This window comes from Myotis myotis, unplaced genomic scaffold (genome assembly GCF_014108235.1).
Source record: "Myotis myotis isolate mMyoMyo1 unplaced genomic scaffold, mMyoMyo1.p scaffold_m19_p_11, whole genome shotgun sequence".
In the NCBI taxonomy this organism is placed as follows: domain Eukaryota; kingdom Metazoa; phylum Chordata; class Mammalia; order Chiroptera; family Vespertilionidae; genus Myotis; species Myotis myotis.
The window spans coordinates 11652511-11668062 of record NW_023416315.1 but is presented as its reverse complement, the minus strand read 5'-3'; the positions used below and the strand labels follow the sequence as shown (position 1 = coordinate 11668062).

Sequence of the window (15552 nt, the reverse complement as noted above, 5' to 3'; positions counted from 1 at the left end):
CACACAAGTGCACCAGAAGTTGATATGAAACAAAAACTATATGTTAAAATAACTTTTATTGGCTTCCTATCCATGTAAGAATGGATCTAAAGTCCACAATGACTAAAAAGGCTTCAAGTCTTCCCAGGACACTCTAAAATCATCTTAACTACAGATGATTTTACAAACCCAAGTTATGCATCACACACACACACACACACACACACACACACACACACACACAGAATGAAGCCATGGGGATTTTTCTTATTGAACCTGATTTTCAATGGGTGGGTTATTAGTAAGACTGAGTTGAAGAGAGAAAGAGGATTTTCAATTTATCTAAAACCTTTATAAAAATTATGTTATGTTATTACTTGGGTAATCCAGAAAGCCATTAAATTAAACAAATAGACAAATATCAAGAATGTGAAAGAAGAAAATAAGCCAGAGGAATGAAATTCACTTTGTTTCCTAGAAGTTAGTTTTAACAACAGTCTTCTGCATGGCATTGCTTGGTGTTTTGTGGATAATCTGTGCTCTGTGCTAGTAGATGTCTGAGGAAAATGTTCTACTTAGACTAATAAAATGAGCACGGAAGACACAGTGGGATAAATGTCTATAAAGAATCCATTATAGCCCAGCCAGCATGGCTCAGTGTTTGAGCGTCAACCTAGAAACCAGGAAGTTGCATTTTGATTCCTGGTCAGCCCGGGTTGTGGGATGGATCCCCAGTGGGAGACTTGCAGAAGGCAGCCGATCAACGATTCTCTCTCATCATTGATGTTTCTATCTCTCTCTCCCTTTCTCTTCCTCTCTGAAATCAATAAAAAATTTAAAAATCCATTATATATAAAAATGCCCTGTTCCATGAAAATAGTTAGAAATGTATAGAAAGGGGGAAAATTACCTTGGCTAAAGTTTGGAGGCAGCTGACAGGCCTCAGAAAAAACAATCTGCTTTATATCCTTTGTGATTTGAGAAGAAGAGATAGGGTAATTGAGGGAAAGAGATGAGAAAGCAGGAAGAGGAGGTGAGGGCCTAACAGGAGTGTGGGTAAGAGGTACAGCATCAGGACCCTGCCGGTAGTCCTGGTTGATTTGGTTTTCAACTTTGGTGTCACAGGAAAAAACGGAGAAATACATCTTAAATGCTCAGACTATCAAAGGCAGGGAAAGTGTCAGATTAACAAGATTCATGAGACAAGTGTAGGTGAAAGTTGAGTCTAGTTCCTGAAATTAGAAGAACTCAGAAAGTAGCTCATTAATGCAAAGCTAAAAAATTAGCCAGAACGGTATGCTTCCATGCCCAGCACTGACATTCAATCTCAGAACGTAGCATGGAGGAGAGGAGAAGCAAGAGCTGTAGAAGACAATGCTTTCACACTGGAGTTAACCCAGTGGCCCGACAGGACAGAGCAGTGAAGCTGGGAAAATAGGAAGTTGGATTTACAATACATATTTGCTCCAGGAGGTAATATACTAACTAAGGTCTAGGGTTTATTCAATATTTACTCTTTTTAATAGTTACATTTATATGTAAAAGGTGACAATAACTGGTTGTAGCCTTGTCCTATTTCTCCATCGCTAGCACACAAGAATGGTCCACTCATTGTGATGGCTCAATTGAGCCACCTGTCAGCTGCAGCTGGAACTGTAGATATAGCAACACTGAAGACATTTTTTTTTCTAAAGGGTTTGCCATCTGTCCTATAAAAGGACATAAAAGGCCACACCTTGATTTTATGGGTGGAATCTCATTCTAGCTGGATCTGCAAGCTGGGAGTTCACTGGACCCTGGGCCCATAAGAGCTGGGAAGACTAAGCGATTATTTCTGAGACCGCTTGTTCTCCTCGAGCGTGGACCTGTGGGACCCTGTGTGTGGGGTCGTGAGAGTCTCTACTCCAGTATTGGAAGGCTGAGACTCTAACCTCAGCTCCCCCACATTCTAACTGGGTGACAGGCAGGCATTCCATCTCTCATTACATGTCACTGGCATACTGTATAAGTGGGCAATAACTGCCCACTTCATAGGATTGTTGTAAGGACTGAATGAGAAAAGCCATGAAAACCATTCGCCTGAAATAGATGAAAGCTGATTAAATGCGAATGCTGTTGTTACTGCGAGTATTCTCGCTGTAAATGGACAGAATATCTACTTGAACTTTTAGTATTTTGAAATTAAAAGTTATCAATAATAACAAACATCTTGTAATACTGTCAATTGATATTTTTCATTTAAGTATAATACAGTATTTTCCTAGAACTTTGTACACAAATGGATATGAAAATACAAAGAACAGAATAACAGAAAATTTTTGTCTTTATATATTATGAATCTAGCACATAAATACTTAAAAATGTAGTTTAGTAAATTATTACCTTTGGTTTCTCTCTCTCTCTCTCTCTCTCTCTCTCTCTCTCTCTTAGAATTCACTCTTGATTGTATACTTTCTAAATTATAAGAAGTGACTTTAAAATCATAATGCTTAGGTAATTAAAGACACAGAAATACATGTTGCCTATAGATTCTACAGGAAATGCAACATTTCCTTAAGAATGCATGAAATGACTGAACATAACATATATGAATCACAAAATGAACACATACCACACAGCCCTTCTTTAAATTTAAGTAAGCAGGGATTGTTTCCCATCTTGTGAACAAATATGAATATTTTTGACTCTTATATGAACATTTTTCTTTATTTTAGAGACTTTAATATTACTTATGTGTTTTGATAATGTTCAAATAACTAAAATATATACAGGCAGTTAAATATAATTACAATGAAATATATAAATTGAACAATTTCTTGTTCTATACAAATTTAACAATATTTGCATCAGTTGTCTAACCAAACTGCAAGGTTCTGCAGGGCTATAGTCCATTTTGACAGGAAAAATGTGACTTTATCAATGAGTTATTTCAGCTTCAAAAGCATTTCAAAAATTCCATTCTAACTCCGCAGGACAATTTATTTATGTAAATGATGTGAAAGATTGAGTTACCTAAATAATGAAAGTTAAGAATCATATTTAGCTCTGCTTTTGGCAATAATGTCATTAAAAGATGATTTGCTCAATTCTGTTTGATTTCATATAAAGAGCCAAAGACAATTAAAAGACCAACTCCCAACCCAACAGGACCCCACAGAAAGACATTCACAGTCCTATCCATAGCAGCACCACTTGCCCCCATCTCCAGCGGGAGTGCCCAGTGGCTGCACCTCTGAGCATGCGCAGAACTGGCGTGGTGTGCACCTCACCTGGGCCTGTCTCAAACACATCCTCTGAACTCACAAAACCAGAGTCCCCCTCAGCACCAACTCGAACTTTGTATGCTGTTCCTGGCATTAGACCCTTTAACCCAAAGAAGCTCCGAGAACCATTTACAATTTCTTTCCTCCATTCTTCTTTGCCTATGGAAATTTTGCAAAAACAACAAATTATAATATTTTAAGGGACCAGAAGTCACTTAAATGCTTCAAGAAAGGAAAATTCTTTATAAGTAAAAGACAAAATGTAGGATGTTTATGTATATCATTTTAGGTCGAGTCAAATAAATCAATTAAAATGAAGAACTACATGACAATTGATGTTCAGGTTGCAAGACTGCATAGGTGCCCATTGTTTTAAATCTTCTTTTTAATACAAAGGAGGCTTCTTCACCTACACCTTGTCTTAAAACACTACTGACTTTTTCTACTAATGTGTATACAAAGAACTGTTACATATTACATAGTTTAAATGAGCATTGGAAGACTTGCTTTTAAGATTAACAAGATGAATCTTTTAGTAAACATAAATGCCTTCAAATTTATCCAAATTATAAATTCAACTTTTCCCACACATTAATTTTCCTAAAGGACTAAATATTTATTTGCCTGATTAAGACTTAAACAGAAAGTTGGACTACGTTCAACATTTCATACAAACATTCCATGGCCACCCAGCTTATTATGTGCGGAGCACACTGCATTAGGAGAGGACAAGGGGTTTTCATAAACTGCTGAACATTAGAGCTGCCCCATCTCCTGGTAGAAGTGGCCAGGATGTAAGTAGGGAGCCTGATTCAGGAATATATTAACATTGAAATACAAGTGGTAATTTTCTTCAGTCTCTGATAAATTTCTGTTGAGTAGTGTATGCAAAATGACTACTTAAAGTCTGCTTGATTTCTGCTACTTCAAGGTCCATCTTGAACAAACTTTTCCTCTTTTCTATTGTACTTACATATATAATAATTCATTATTACCCTTGTTTACATGTTGTGGGTATAGAACAGTTTTAAGTACCATGATATGAAAATAACATATGCAATGGAACTTACATCCCTCGTTTTAGATAACAGGAACAAGACAGATTTTTTGTTATGCGTAACATATATAGGTTAATGGTTCACTACAATGTTTTTTAGATAAATCTGACTCATTTACTTGGATCAAGTTATTTTTTAAGATGATCCATAGTAAATCCTTTAAAATGTTCTTAATCTCTTTAAATGTATCCCCCACATTAAAAACCGGGTAATGAAGTTGTTTCTTACTGCCGGCTACACCATATTCAACATAAAAGTTGACATGCTCTGGTCCCTCATATTCCCAACTGATATTGGCACAGGTCTCAGCAGCTGCGACAGTAAGTTTGCTGATCCTGGGATTTACTGCTTGAAATAAATATACAATAGAAAAATAAAACAGACAGACAATCAAATTGCAACACCATGCACACAAATATAAATAATTCTAAGTACTCTGAAACTGTGCAAATAAAACTGAATTAGGATTTACTGCTGACATTTAGGGTTCACGCATACTTCACTTTTATTACAGACAGGTTTTTCATTTTTTAAACTACAGCCTTAGGAAATAAGTCAATAATTAGAAATAGTGATTGATGCACAAGGTTAAAAATCTATGAGTTCTATTATACGGGTTCTGCATAATGTGAACTGTTGTCCATTAGATACAGTCCCAGGAAACACCATAGCCTTCGTTTACTGATATATGACGGGATGTGGGATTGCTGAACGATGCTGGGGGCAGAGGTCACAGACTGCAAATACTAGGTGGCTACTTCCAATTCTGTTTATCATGTCAGTGTGGGTCTTTAAAGAATTTGTGTTGGGGTGAGAAAGGATGCTCCTCACAGTAGTAGCTTTTGACCTCATTTGAGTCAGAAACTTCTTTAAGTTCAGGGACCTAGGTGAGGAACACCAGCTGGGAGGTGTTGGAGGAGTGGGTACTCTGGAAGAAAAGCTGCAGAAAGAGTCACCAAATGTGCTTTTATCTAAAGTTAAGAAAGAAGAAATAAAAGAACTATGTCACTTGACATCCCAGAGAGCAAGACAATCTTACCTTCTAAGTGCTCATTACATATCCTGCTCTGAAAAATCATGCTGCAACCTACGTAGCATCTTAAAACACCAAATTACGGAGGTTACTTGCTACGAGTAAAGATGGCACCTATAGTTATTAAAGGTGTTATTTGGGCATCTGAAGCTGACAATTATACTAGCTTTACTGCAAGTGCCTAAACTTAAAGTAACATATTTACAGATATATTAACTTGGGTAGTTAAAAGTGATAAGACCAGTTTATTATCCCAGAGAAAACATCCTAGGATAGGAAATCAGAAGGGTTACTCAGACTCTAAAATTAAATTCCAAATTATGTTATCTAATTTAGAAGCTAAAGACCTCTTATAAATCTAAAATGTGATGAAATTGCACTTCTTAGATCTGAAAGAGAAGTATATTAAGAAATTAAATAATGCACTTGACTTCTGAGATAGAGTTCACCATCACACGTATACTGTGTGCCCCTTCGTGCTAAGGGTGGGAAACAGCAGAGAGAGAAAAATTGATTATTGAATTGCGTGGACCTAATTGATTTTGCACCTGAAGAAATAGATAACGATAGGAATATGATCAATAAACAGAGACTGTGAATATGAACATGTGTGTAAAACATCAGTGGCAAAGAACCCAGGCAAAACATTAATTTTCTTTAAAAACTTTTGGGATCATGGAACTGAGGAACTTAATCTGCTGTAATTATGGAAAATGTTGAAGGCAGAACCATAGTGAAATATTTCTAACAGAAGAACATTTCACTTATTCTTAAAGACACCCAGAGAAGATATTGCGATTTTCTGAGGTTGTCCGTTTGGCCACTTTTGTCAGAGAATTCTAACTCTCCTGGCTCTGACTCCTCACTCATCCACCTTCTTACTGAACACTCACTCACTGAGCACCTATGATATGTCGGACATTGTCTCCTGGAACGTGCTAGTGTCCTCTCTCAGCTGGGCTTTCTCAGGAGTCCACTCTAGTCTCTCTTCCTACTGTGTCTTTGTATATTTTAGCTTCTAAACTACAAGTCCAATCCTGACATTTCTGTTTAGAATGTGGAGATGACTGACCTCTACTGATAGGTAAACACAAATTCCTTCGCCAGGCAAGCATGGCCGTTAATCATGTGTCCTCACCTACCTCGTCAGTCACACCTCAGGGTCTTTCCCAGGCCCTCTACATTTGGGCCAAACTGGACTTTTGGGTGTAACCCAAATGTCCTGTAGGCTTTCAAACCCATGCTTTTGCTTATTGCCTTACCAATAATTTATACACACCCCCTCTTTGACTCATCTGCCAAAATTCTGTATTTGTCTCAAGGCCAAATTGGTTATTACTTTCTTTGTGATGTTTTTCCTGATCTTGTTTGGCAAAATAAATGGTTCACTCCTCTATGTTCATATACAATTTTGTTAAATAACTAGTTCAGCATCTATGTTTACTCTTTTTCGTATGTTGGTCTTAACTGGCTGTGTTTTACCATCTAGATAGACAGTGTCTTATAAAAGGCTATTGCACTTTACCTGCCAGGTAGACGTTAGATGTTGAAATTGATTGAACCCTCTGTATCAGTGGTTCTCAACCCTGGCTGCACACTAGAATCACCTGGGAATCTATTCAAAATTCTGATTTCTGGGCCTCATCCTTTGGAAATTCTGTTTCTTTGTTATGGGGTGGGGCCACAACATTAGTAACAAAGAAACAGAATTTCCTGAGGATGAGGCCCAGAAATCAGGATTTTAAAAAGATTCCAAGGTGATTCTAATGTGCAGCCAAGGTTGAGAACCACTGCTCTATATAGTCTTTTGTTGTTGTTCAGGTGAAATAAAACTGTAGACTTTAAACTTGATTTTAATTTACTGGCTCCTTAGGTTTTCCTGTGTCTTGACCTAACTGGTAGCAGTGGGACCAACTCTGACATAATTATATAGTGAGAGCCTGACCACAGAGAGGATGTCACCAGCTCCTCAGTGCCCTCCTCTTAATTAATTGTCAGCTGCTAATTAGGTCAAGAACCAGGTTCAGTTTCTGACTTGCCAATTAGTTTCTTCCTATTCCTGGGCCCTAAATAGTCACTTAGCAACCATGTTCTGAAGACTGGTCCCAAGGGTGAGAAAGTAAAAGCTATCATAGGCAGTGTCCATCCATCAGCAATACTGAGACCTTAACTGAAATCCATTAACTGCGTGCTTCGGTTCATTTTTACAGATGCCTTCACAGGTCTATTTCCTAGAGTACCAGACACAAAACTACAAGGTGTCTCCCAAGAATGTATACAAACTTTGGCTGCCGTTATTAATTCTAATGGGTTAAATCTGAAAAGAAAGAAATGTCCATTGAGCTATCATCAGCTGTTAGTGTGTATACTAGAACTTTTTTTGGGGGGACACCCTGTATTTAAAAGGACACAGAAATTGAACAAATGCATCCAAACAACTACAATTCTTACAGAGATATTGAAAACAAAAGAAGGACATGGATCAAAGTAAGTTACTCCTGAAGATCTCAGGAGTATTTTCACGATCAAATTGAGGAGAGTGGTAAGGAAAAGGGAAAGTAGGCATAATACAGGTAAATTAATTATCCTGGCTTCTTCGTGGCTTAAGTAATTATATATGTGTAAGCTTGGGTTTCACCAACATCGCTTAAAATCTTCCAGAAAACTAAAAAATTAAACTTAGATGCATCGCTTTTCCCCTCTTCCACCAGAAGTTAGTTAAAATCACTAGAGGCTGGTGCTGCTATAGCTGAGTCTATCACACATGTTTTTCCTCAATGATTTATCTCTTCTTTATTCTCTTTCATGCTGCTTTAAATTAAAATATAAAAGATACATAAGAGTATTAAAATTTCGAGAGGACTGTGGGACACTTTCATTCTCCTCTCTCAGGGAGTATCTAAACCCCACCTGGAGAAGAAAAACAGAGAAGATAAAATTTATTCTTAGATTGAAATAAAGAAATATTTTTTAAGGGAGGGAAATCCAGGACAGCAATTTCTTTTTGATCAGCTTAAATTCTTATCAGTAAAGTGTCATCATTTTATGCAAGCAATGTTTAATTACTGGTGCACCATTAAAAGAAACAATATAGACAATGAGGACAGATTTAGCTTTCTCTTAAATTTTAAATTCTATTTCTCTTCTTATATGAGATCCATCAGATTTCAACCCTGGGGGCTTCAAGAACCTTCTGACACTCCATTTTTACTTATCTCTATAATCATAAGCAATTCGCAATTCAACTGAGTAACATTAAACGATAAAACCTAAACTATCTTAATAAAGATTTATTTTAGTTAGTTTTAATTCATTAAAATAAGCAGGTGATGTATTTTTTCCCAGTGGATTGCATGTCCTATTCTAACATGACAATTCCATGGAAAACTCAGATTCACTTCACAGGCAGTCCCGTGGCAACACAATTATTCTGCTCTTAACTCCAGGCATCCTTTGCACAGGGAGCGAGGCCAGGTTTTCTCTGGACTGCTTCAATGAGGTTATGAGGGGACCTGGCAGTAAATGACTGTAAAACTACCGAGGATTTTAATTGCTATCTAATTGTCCCAGGAAAGAAGAATACATATAAAAGAGAGGTTTACATCTTTTTACAATATTTTGGAAATTTTGAAGTTTTACAACTTTGTTCAAGTCTAAAAACACATGGGTAACATATCAAGATGGGCAAAAATGGCTACGGTTCTTATTCAATCACCCTAAAATCTATCTAATCTACATTTTATAATTTACCAAGACTCTGACTATAAGCAGATTTCTAAGAAAACAGAAGATGTGTATCAGACCTAAGCTCACAAGATTTGAATAATTTGGGACAAAGCACTGATTTCTCTCGGTCTTTTTTTCATTTCTATTTGTACTCATTCAGTCTGTCAAAGCCTAAGAAAACCCCTGACCCCAGGTTCTCCCCAAGAAAACATGTCCAAGGCTAACAGACCCACCACAGCCAAGGGTGAAAGACTGGGGATCTTTGGGACTGCCTCACGTGGAAGACATACTACAACTTATTCAAGCACCATTCTCCCAACCAATCTTTCTCACCCAGAGTGCTGTGCAAGATAAAGAACAAAAGTAATCCATTGTGATGATTGACTATTTATTACCCAGGAGGAGGAGACTTGAGAAGTTTGGTGACGACAGGATGGAGTAACACAACTGAGTAGAGCATGCAGGCAGACGGAAAGACTTGCTTCTTGGGGATCCTGGTGGACAGACTTCTAGTCCCAGGATAAATAGAGGGCATTGACCGCTAAGCCAAAAGTTCAAATGGACAGTGTAGTGTAATGCAGCAAAGTGTACACTGTGTCTATGAGGGGTCTAGCTAAATCAGAATGGAAAACTGTTGATCTGATTTCTCACAGTCTATTTTCATCACATGACTAATATTTCTTTAATACGTGGCGTGGCCATAGACAGGACCTGCGACAAATCCACAGTTTTGGTCCTGTCTGATCCAGCCACAATCATATAACTAAAAGGTAAGATTAGGATTTGCACCAGGGATAAGGCTTGAGAGAAATCTTAGAAAAATGTAATGTGTGGCTTTCTGTTTGTATAAAGACTAAATATTAATGTTAAAGCCAAGATCTGCCAAGATCTTCTCTTTCTTTTGTTGTTTCAAAGCTTATTTTATTTTCTCTTTTAACCCATGCTGCACTTCCCCATGTTTAACATTGCAAATTTCACACATGTATAAAGTCATGCAGATGAATTATTTTACCTTTGCCTGCACCTACATCAGGTGGAAGAATACCAGCTTTAATGAAGGGAAACAGAAATAGGACACTATATAGTTAAATGTAACACACCCATGAGCATGTAAAGCTATATAAAAACACTTATTACAGTGCTAAAGCATGCAAGAAGAATGAAGTGCACCATATCCAGTTCAGGGGACAAAGACATATTTGTGTCCCCAAACTTATGCAGTATTCAAATCCACATTTAAGGTACATTATTCATGCTTGCCTATTATATAAGAAGGCTTAGGATATCTCAAACCAATTTTGGAGTAGCACTGTCAATTTCTTATGCTATGGAAGATAATCAAATCAATAATCCTTAAGCAATTCTACAATTTAGAGACATGCAAAAAGAGGAAATCTTTTACAATATTTTTATTGAATCTAAAGGTTTTCAAAATAATTTTAAAAAATATGAAAGAAAGTATTAATTTCATTTCTAGATACTTTAATGGAGCTACTTCGCTTTCTCTGTACCAGATGGCCTACCAAGGTACAGAGTCCCACGCTCATTTGATAAACGCACTATTTAATTTCATCGCTAGAAAACCTAAATCAGTATGTGGACTAGTAAACTACTTTCTGGTGAACCAAGACCAGAACCTGAATTACTTATATTTACTTGAGTATATGTATGCATGTCTGTGTGTGCATATATATTTGTATTACATACATGTGTACGTATATGTGTATGCATATATGTAAAGTTGTAGAAAGGAAAAAACAGTGCCTCGAACTTCAAATTCAAGTGTGGCAAAATATTGTAATTTCCCACTCTCACCTCAATATATTAATATAAGTTTAAAATTTTCACATGGACTTGGAAAACATCAAGTAATATTCTAATAAGAATTAAATAATTGATTTTATATATCTGGATGAGAAATTACACATAAGTGTTTATATTAATTGGGTAAGATGAATATTCCATGGTCAGAAGGAAGGAGAAAGTACACATTGAAGTAAAGGAGCTTTGTTTCACAATACTTATAGTTTTATGGATTTTATACATACCCATCTTACCTTCATCCACTGTTGTTACTGCTTCCTCTGTTATTTGACTTCCTGATCCCGCTGATGTTTGTGCATAGAAATAAAACTTATACCGAGTGCTGAAATTTAAATTTTTTAAAGTCCAACGTGTCTTGTTGGCAGGAATTTTCAAATCTACCAGTGGGCCTAATTCATGGGTGCTGTTAACTGTCAAGAAGAAAAAAGAGCATTTCCCATTAATTGTTATAGCAATACTATTATAAATAAATGTGTCCACCAAAAATGTCAAGTTTGGATTACGCTGACTTTTTTTTGCCTGGCATAACTGATAACCTCTTACAGTTCCTATAATATGGCATAAGAGGGGGAAATAGAGTCTCTACTGGCTCCTAAGCTAAGGGAATTTTATAGTTGAATCACGACAGCATTTCTCATCTCAGGGATTTGGCAGGTGGAGTCATGTATTGTTAAATAATCCCAAACCTCATGTTCAGAGGTCTTGTGCCAAATGAATGAGGGTTACTATTTTCTAGTTACAGATAATGTCTAATGATAGCACCTACCTAAACCTCATGCTCAAAGGTCTGTATTAATCTACAGAATACTTAATTTTCAATACCATATATGTAATTTTTCTTTTAAAAAGTATGATTTGAAGTTCCTTTTGGAATAACACTTGAAGGTATATGTACATATTCTAAAGCTATAAAGAATAACCAGTTGGTATTTTAAGATAACAGTTTTCTTTTTCCTTTTTAATGATATTTTCCATTTTCCCTTCTCCCAATAACTTACTTGGCTGATATTTTAAGGTGTACTCAGTCAAAATGCCATTTGGGTGGCTTGGCGGATCCCATTCCAAAGTGAGAGAGTCTAGCGTTGGGTTAACAATCTTCAAGGAGGACGGGGCACTGGGAACTTATAATGAGAACACAGTCAACATAAAGGTTTTTCAATGTTTCAAAATGTATTAAAATGACATATTTCACCATGTTCACACAATCATTAAGGTTTTTTTGTTTGTTTGTTTGTTTGTTTTAACACATTCTTGTTCCTGATTCAGCTGAAAATACATTGATAAAAACCTGTGACAAGTACCCATTTACCCATTCTCTTTCTCTTTTTTTCTCACCATTTCCATTTAGATTAATGAAAACCATCTCTCAAAATACAGACTTTGACTTTATATGGATTGAAACCAAAAAATTTAAAAAAGACAATAAATTTAATAAAAATTTAAAAAGATACTGTACTTATTTGTTTAATGAATGATGTTTTAATAAAAGCAAACTAGTGGCCCTGGCTGGCTAACTCAGTTGGTTAGAGTGTTGTCCTGATACCCCAAGGTTGTGGGTTTGACACCTGTGGGTTTGACACCTGGTCAGGGCACATACAAGAAGCCACCAATGAATGCATAAATGGAACAACAAAGCAATAGGTCTCTCTCTCCCAGCCGCCCCCCCCCCCAATAAAAAAATAAAATAAAAAGGAGTATTTTCTAAGTTAATAAGCCAGTCAGAGAAAGACAAATATCACATGATCTCACTTACGTGTGGAATCTAATGAACAAAATAAACTGACAAACAAAATAGGTTCAGAGACATAAAAGCATAGAACAGACAGACAGATTTCGGAGGGAAGAGGGGTGGGGATGACAGGAAGAAATTAACCAAAGAACATATAGGTAGACATATATGCATAGCCCATGGACACAGACAATAGAGTGGGAAAGGCCTGGGGTGGAGTGGGGGCTGGGTGGAAGGGGTAAAGAAGGGGCAATGTGGGACATCTGTAATACTGGCAACAATAAAAAAAAGAACTTACTTTAGCGTTTGTATAATGAAAGTCTACTGGAACTAAAAAAATAAAATGAAAATACGAGCAAACTAGTGACTAAGTGAAACTATTCTGACCGGGTCTCTGAGTAGAAGCTGCTGTGTGTTGGGCTATTAAGGGCTGTTTTCCCCAACAAACCAGGTGTCTCCAAACAACCTGCCTGCTGGGCTCCTGGCATGAGCCAGCCTGCCCAGGCACAGAGCAGGTCTCATCCGGAAGCTGACAGATGCCCAGAATCTCGTGGTGATGGACAAAAGCCCCACTGCTGGCAAACCCTGGCACTGGGGCAGGCCTGCAGGTGTTAGGTTCTCTGTGGCAGAGGTTGGCAAATGGCCAGAGGAGACATGCCCAGACTTCTTTTATGGCTCCTTCAAGAGGATGATGGATGGTGGCAGCCCTCCCTCCTGATCATGACCTCCTCTACCCGACCTACCACATTCCCTAGACCAGGAGTGGGCAAACTTTTTGATTTGAGGGCCACAATGGGTTCTTAAACTGGACCAGAGAGCCGGAACAAAAGCATGGATGGAGTGTTTGTGTGAACTAATATAAATTCAAAGTAAACATCATTACATAAAAGGGTACGGTCTTTTTTTTTTAGTTTTATTCATTTCAAACGGGCCGGATCTGGCCCGCGGGCTGTAGTTTGCCCACGGCTGCCCTAGACCCACTGATGGCACCACTGTTCTGCCTGTCACTCTGGCCAGAAACCAGGGAGCCATCCTGAATTACCCCCTCTGCCTCATTCCCACCATCTCCTGGGACACTAAATCCCGTGAATTCCACCTCGTTCCCTCCTCTGCTCTCTGCCACCACCCCATTTCAGTGCCTCTGTGGCTTTTGCCTGTCTACAACACACCTGGCTCATAGTTCTATGTAGGGTGCAGCTATAGGGTTAAGCCTCGGACTGACCTGTTGGCAAAGCCACAAACAAGTCCCAGCTTAGAAGGCACAGTCCTCTTAGCATAATTAGGTTTGACCTTATGACACTCCCTAGATCAGCCGTGGGCAAACTACGGCCTATGGGCCGGATCCGGCCCGTTTGAAATGAATAAAACTAAAAAAAAAAAAAGACCGTACCCTTTTATGTAATGATGTTTACTTTGAATTTATATTAGTTCACACAAACACTCTATCCATGCTTTTGTTTTGGCCCTCCGGTCCAGTTTAAGAACCCATTGTGGCCCTCGAGTCAAAAAGTTTGCCCACCCCTGCCCTAGATCCTTCCTAGGTAGCTAATGGGCTGTGGTAGGTGCAGCAAGTGCTGCCAAAACAAGTGAAACTCACAAGAACATTGTAACTATGGTGACCACTACCTTGTTTACCTCTGGCTATAAAATAAAGGCTCAGCTCGCCTCTGGATCTCTCTCTGTGGCCTCAGCCAGGCACAGGAAGACCCATCTAGACCCAGCTTATTCTCTCTGTCATTTCTTCATCCTTTCACCACTCTCACTCAGGCTTTCAAACCCTTGGCCAAGCTGGCTCGGCACAGTTCTAAGCTTCCCCCAAACCAATGAGTGGTTCCTAACTCTGGAAGATCACTGACCCCTTTGAGAATCTGATGACAGCCCTAAATACTCCCTAGAAAAATACACACCTTTTTCCATGATACTGGTATTCATTGATTCCCCATGAGACACTACAGTCCCCAGGTTAAGAGCCTCCGGCTTAATATCACAGGATTTAAGACCATCCATATGGGTCCTCCCTAGCTGACCTTCCCCTCTTTTCTCACCATTCCCGGCTACACAAATTGCAGTTCCCCAAAGGAGCCATGCTGTTTCACACCATTGTGTCTTTGAGCATGCTACTCCCGTTCTTCTTCTTCTTCTTTTTTTTTTAATATATTTTATTGATTTTTTTACAGAGAGGAAGGAAGAGGGATAGAGAGTTAGAAACATCGATGAGAGAGAAACATCAATCAGCTGCCTCCTGCACACTCCCTGCTGGGGATATGCCTGCAACCAAGGTACATGCCCTTGACCGGAATCGAACCTGGGACCCTTGAGTCCGCAGGCCGACGCTCTATCAACTGAGCCAAACCAGTTTGGGCTACTCCCTCTCTTCTTTATCCTTTCATCTCTTGTATGACACCTTCCCCTGAACTATCCAGGACCAGTGTGGAGTCTCTCTAGGGAAAGCCTGGAGTGGAAGGAGCCCTTAACCTCTAAGGAGCGATGAGACGGAGGACCAGCAGTCATGATGAGATGGGAGCCGGGACACAGAATGACTTCAGAGACTGTTGGAAAGTTGTTGACATCATGAGCCCTTCAACCAGGAGCCAGGACAGAATTTGTCTGTGAACTGCTTTTACCTAAAAGAACTAATGAATCCATAGACGTTACCCGGCTCATTTTCAATACTGGCTTGAGGCAAAATTTAAAAGAGGCAAGGCTGATTTTCAGTACCTTTTCGAACCCCTATCCTTCTCACGTATGGCCTCTCCCCCTCATCCAGTAGGCTCCCATGTCCAAACTCTTCCTGTCCTCACTCCCACATCACGAAGATGTGGGCCTCTCTTCCTCTTCCTCTTGCAGTGGGCTACACTTGCAATGACTTTTTCCTTCGCTTCCTAACCCATTTTATCAAGACTTCCAACCTCTAACTCAGCTCATGTATAGAATAAACTA

General features: G+C 38.6%; 1 protein-coding gene across 25 annotated transcripts in view; it reads right to left on the bottom strand.

Annotated features, from left to right (window-relative positions):
• The window catches only part of NRCAM (neuronal cell adhesion molecule), a 255311-nt gene that overhangs the window by 10120 nt on the left and 229639 nt on the right, over positions 1 to 15552 (bottom strand). For 8 of the 25 annotated variants that reach the window (XM_036327473.1, XM_036327472.1, XM_036327474.1 and 5 more), the window contains 4 exons: positions 11882 to 12004; positions 11117 to 11293; positions 4529 to 4645; positions 3249 to 3401 (listed from right to left, as the gene is read on the bottom strand). In XM_036327473.1, coding sequence (XP_036183366.1) covers positions 3249 to 3401; positions 4529 to 4645; positions 11117 to 11293; positions 11882 to 12004 — 570 coding nt within the window. Of the gene's footprint in view, positions 1 to 3248; positions 3402 to 4528; positions 4655 to 10071; positions 10108 to 11107; positions 11294 to 11881; positions 12005 to 15552 lie in introns of all 25 variants that reach the window. The other 17 variants (XM_036327486.1, XM_036327496.1, XM_036327491.1 and 14 more) reach the window with 6 other exon arrangements.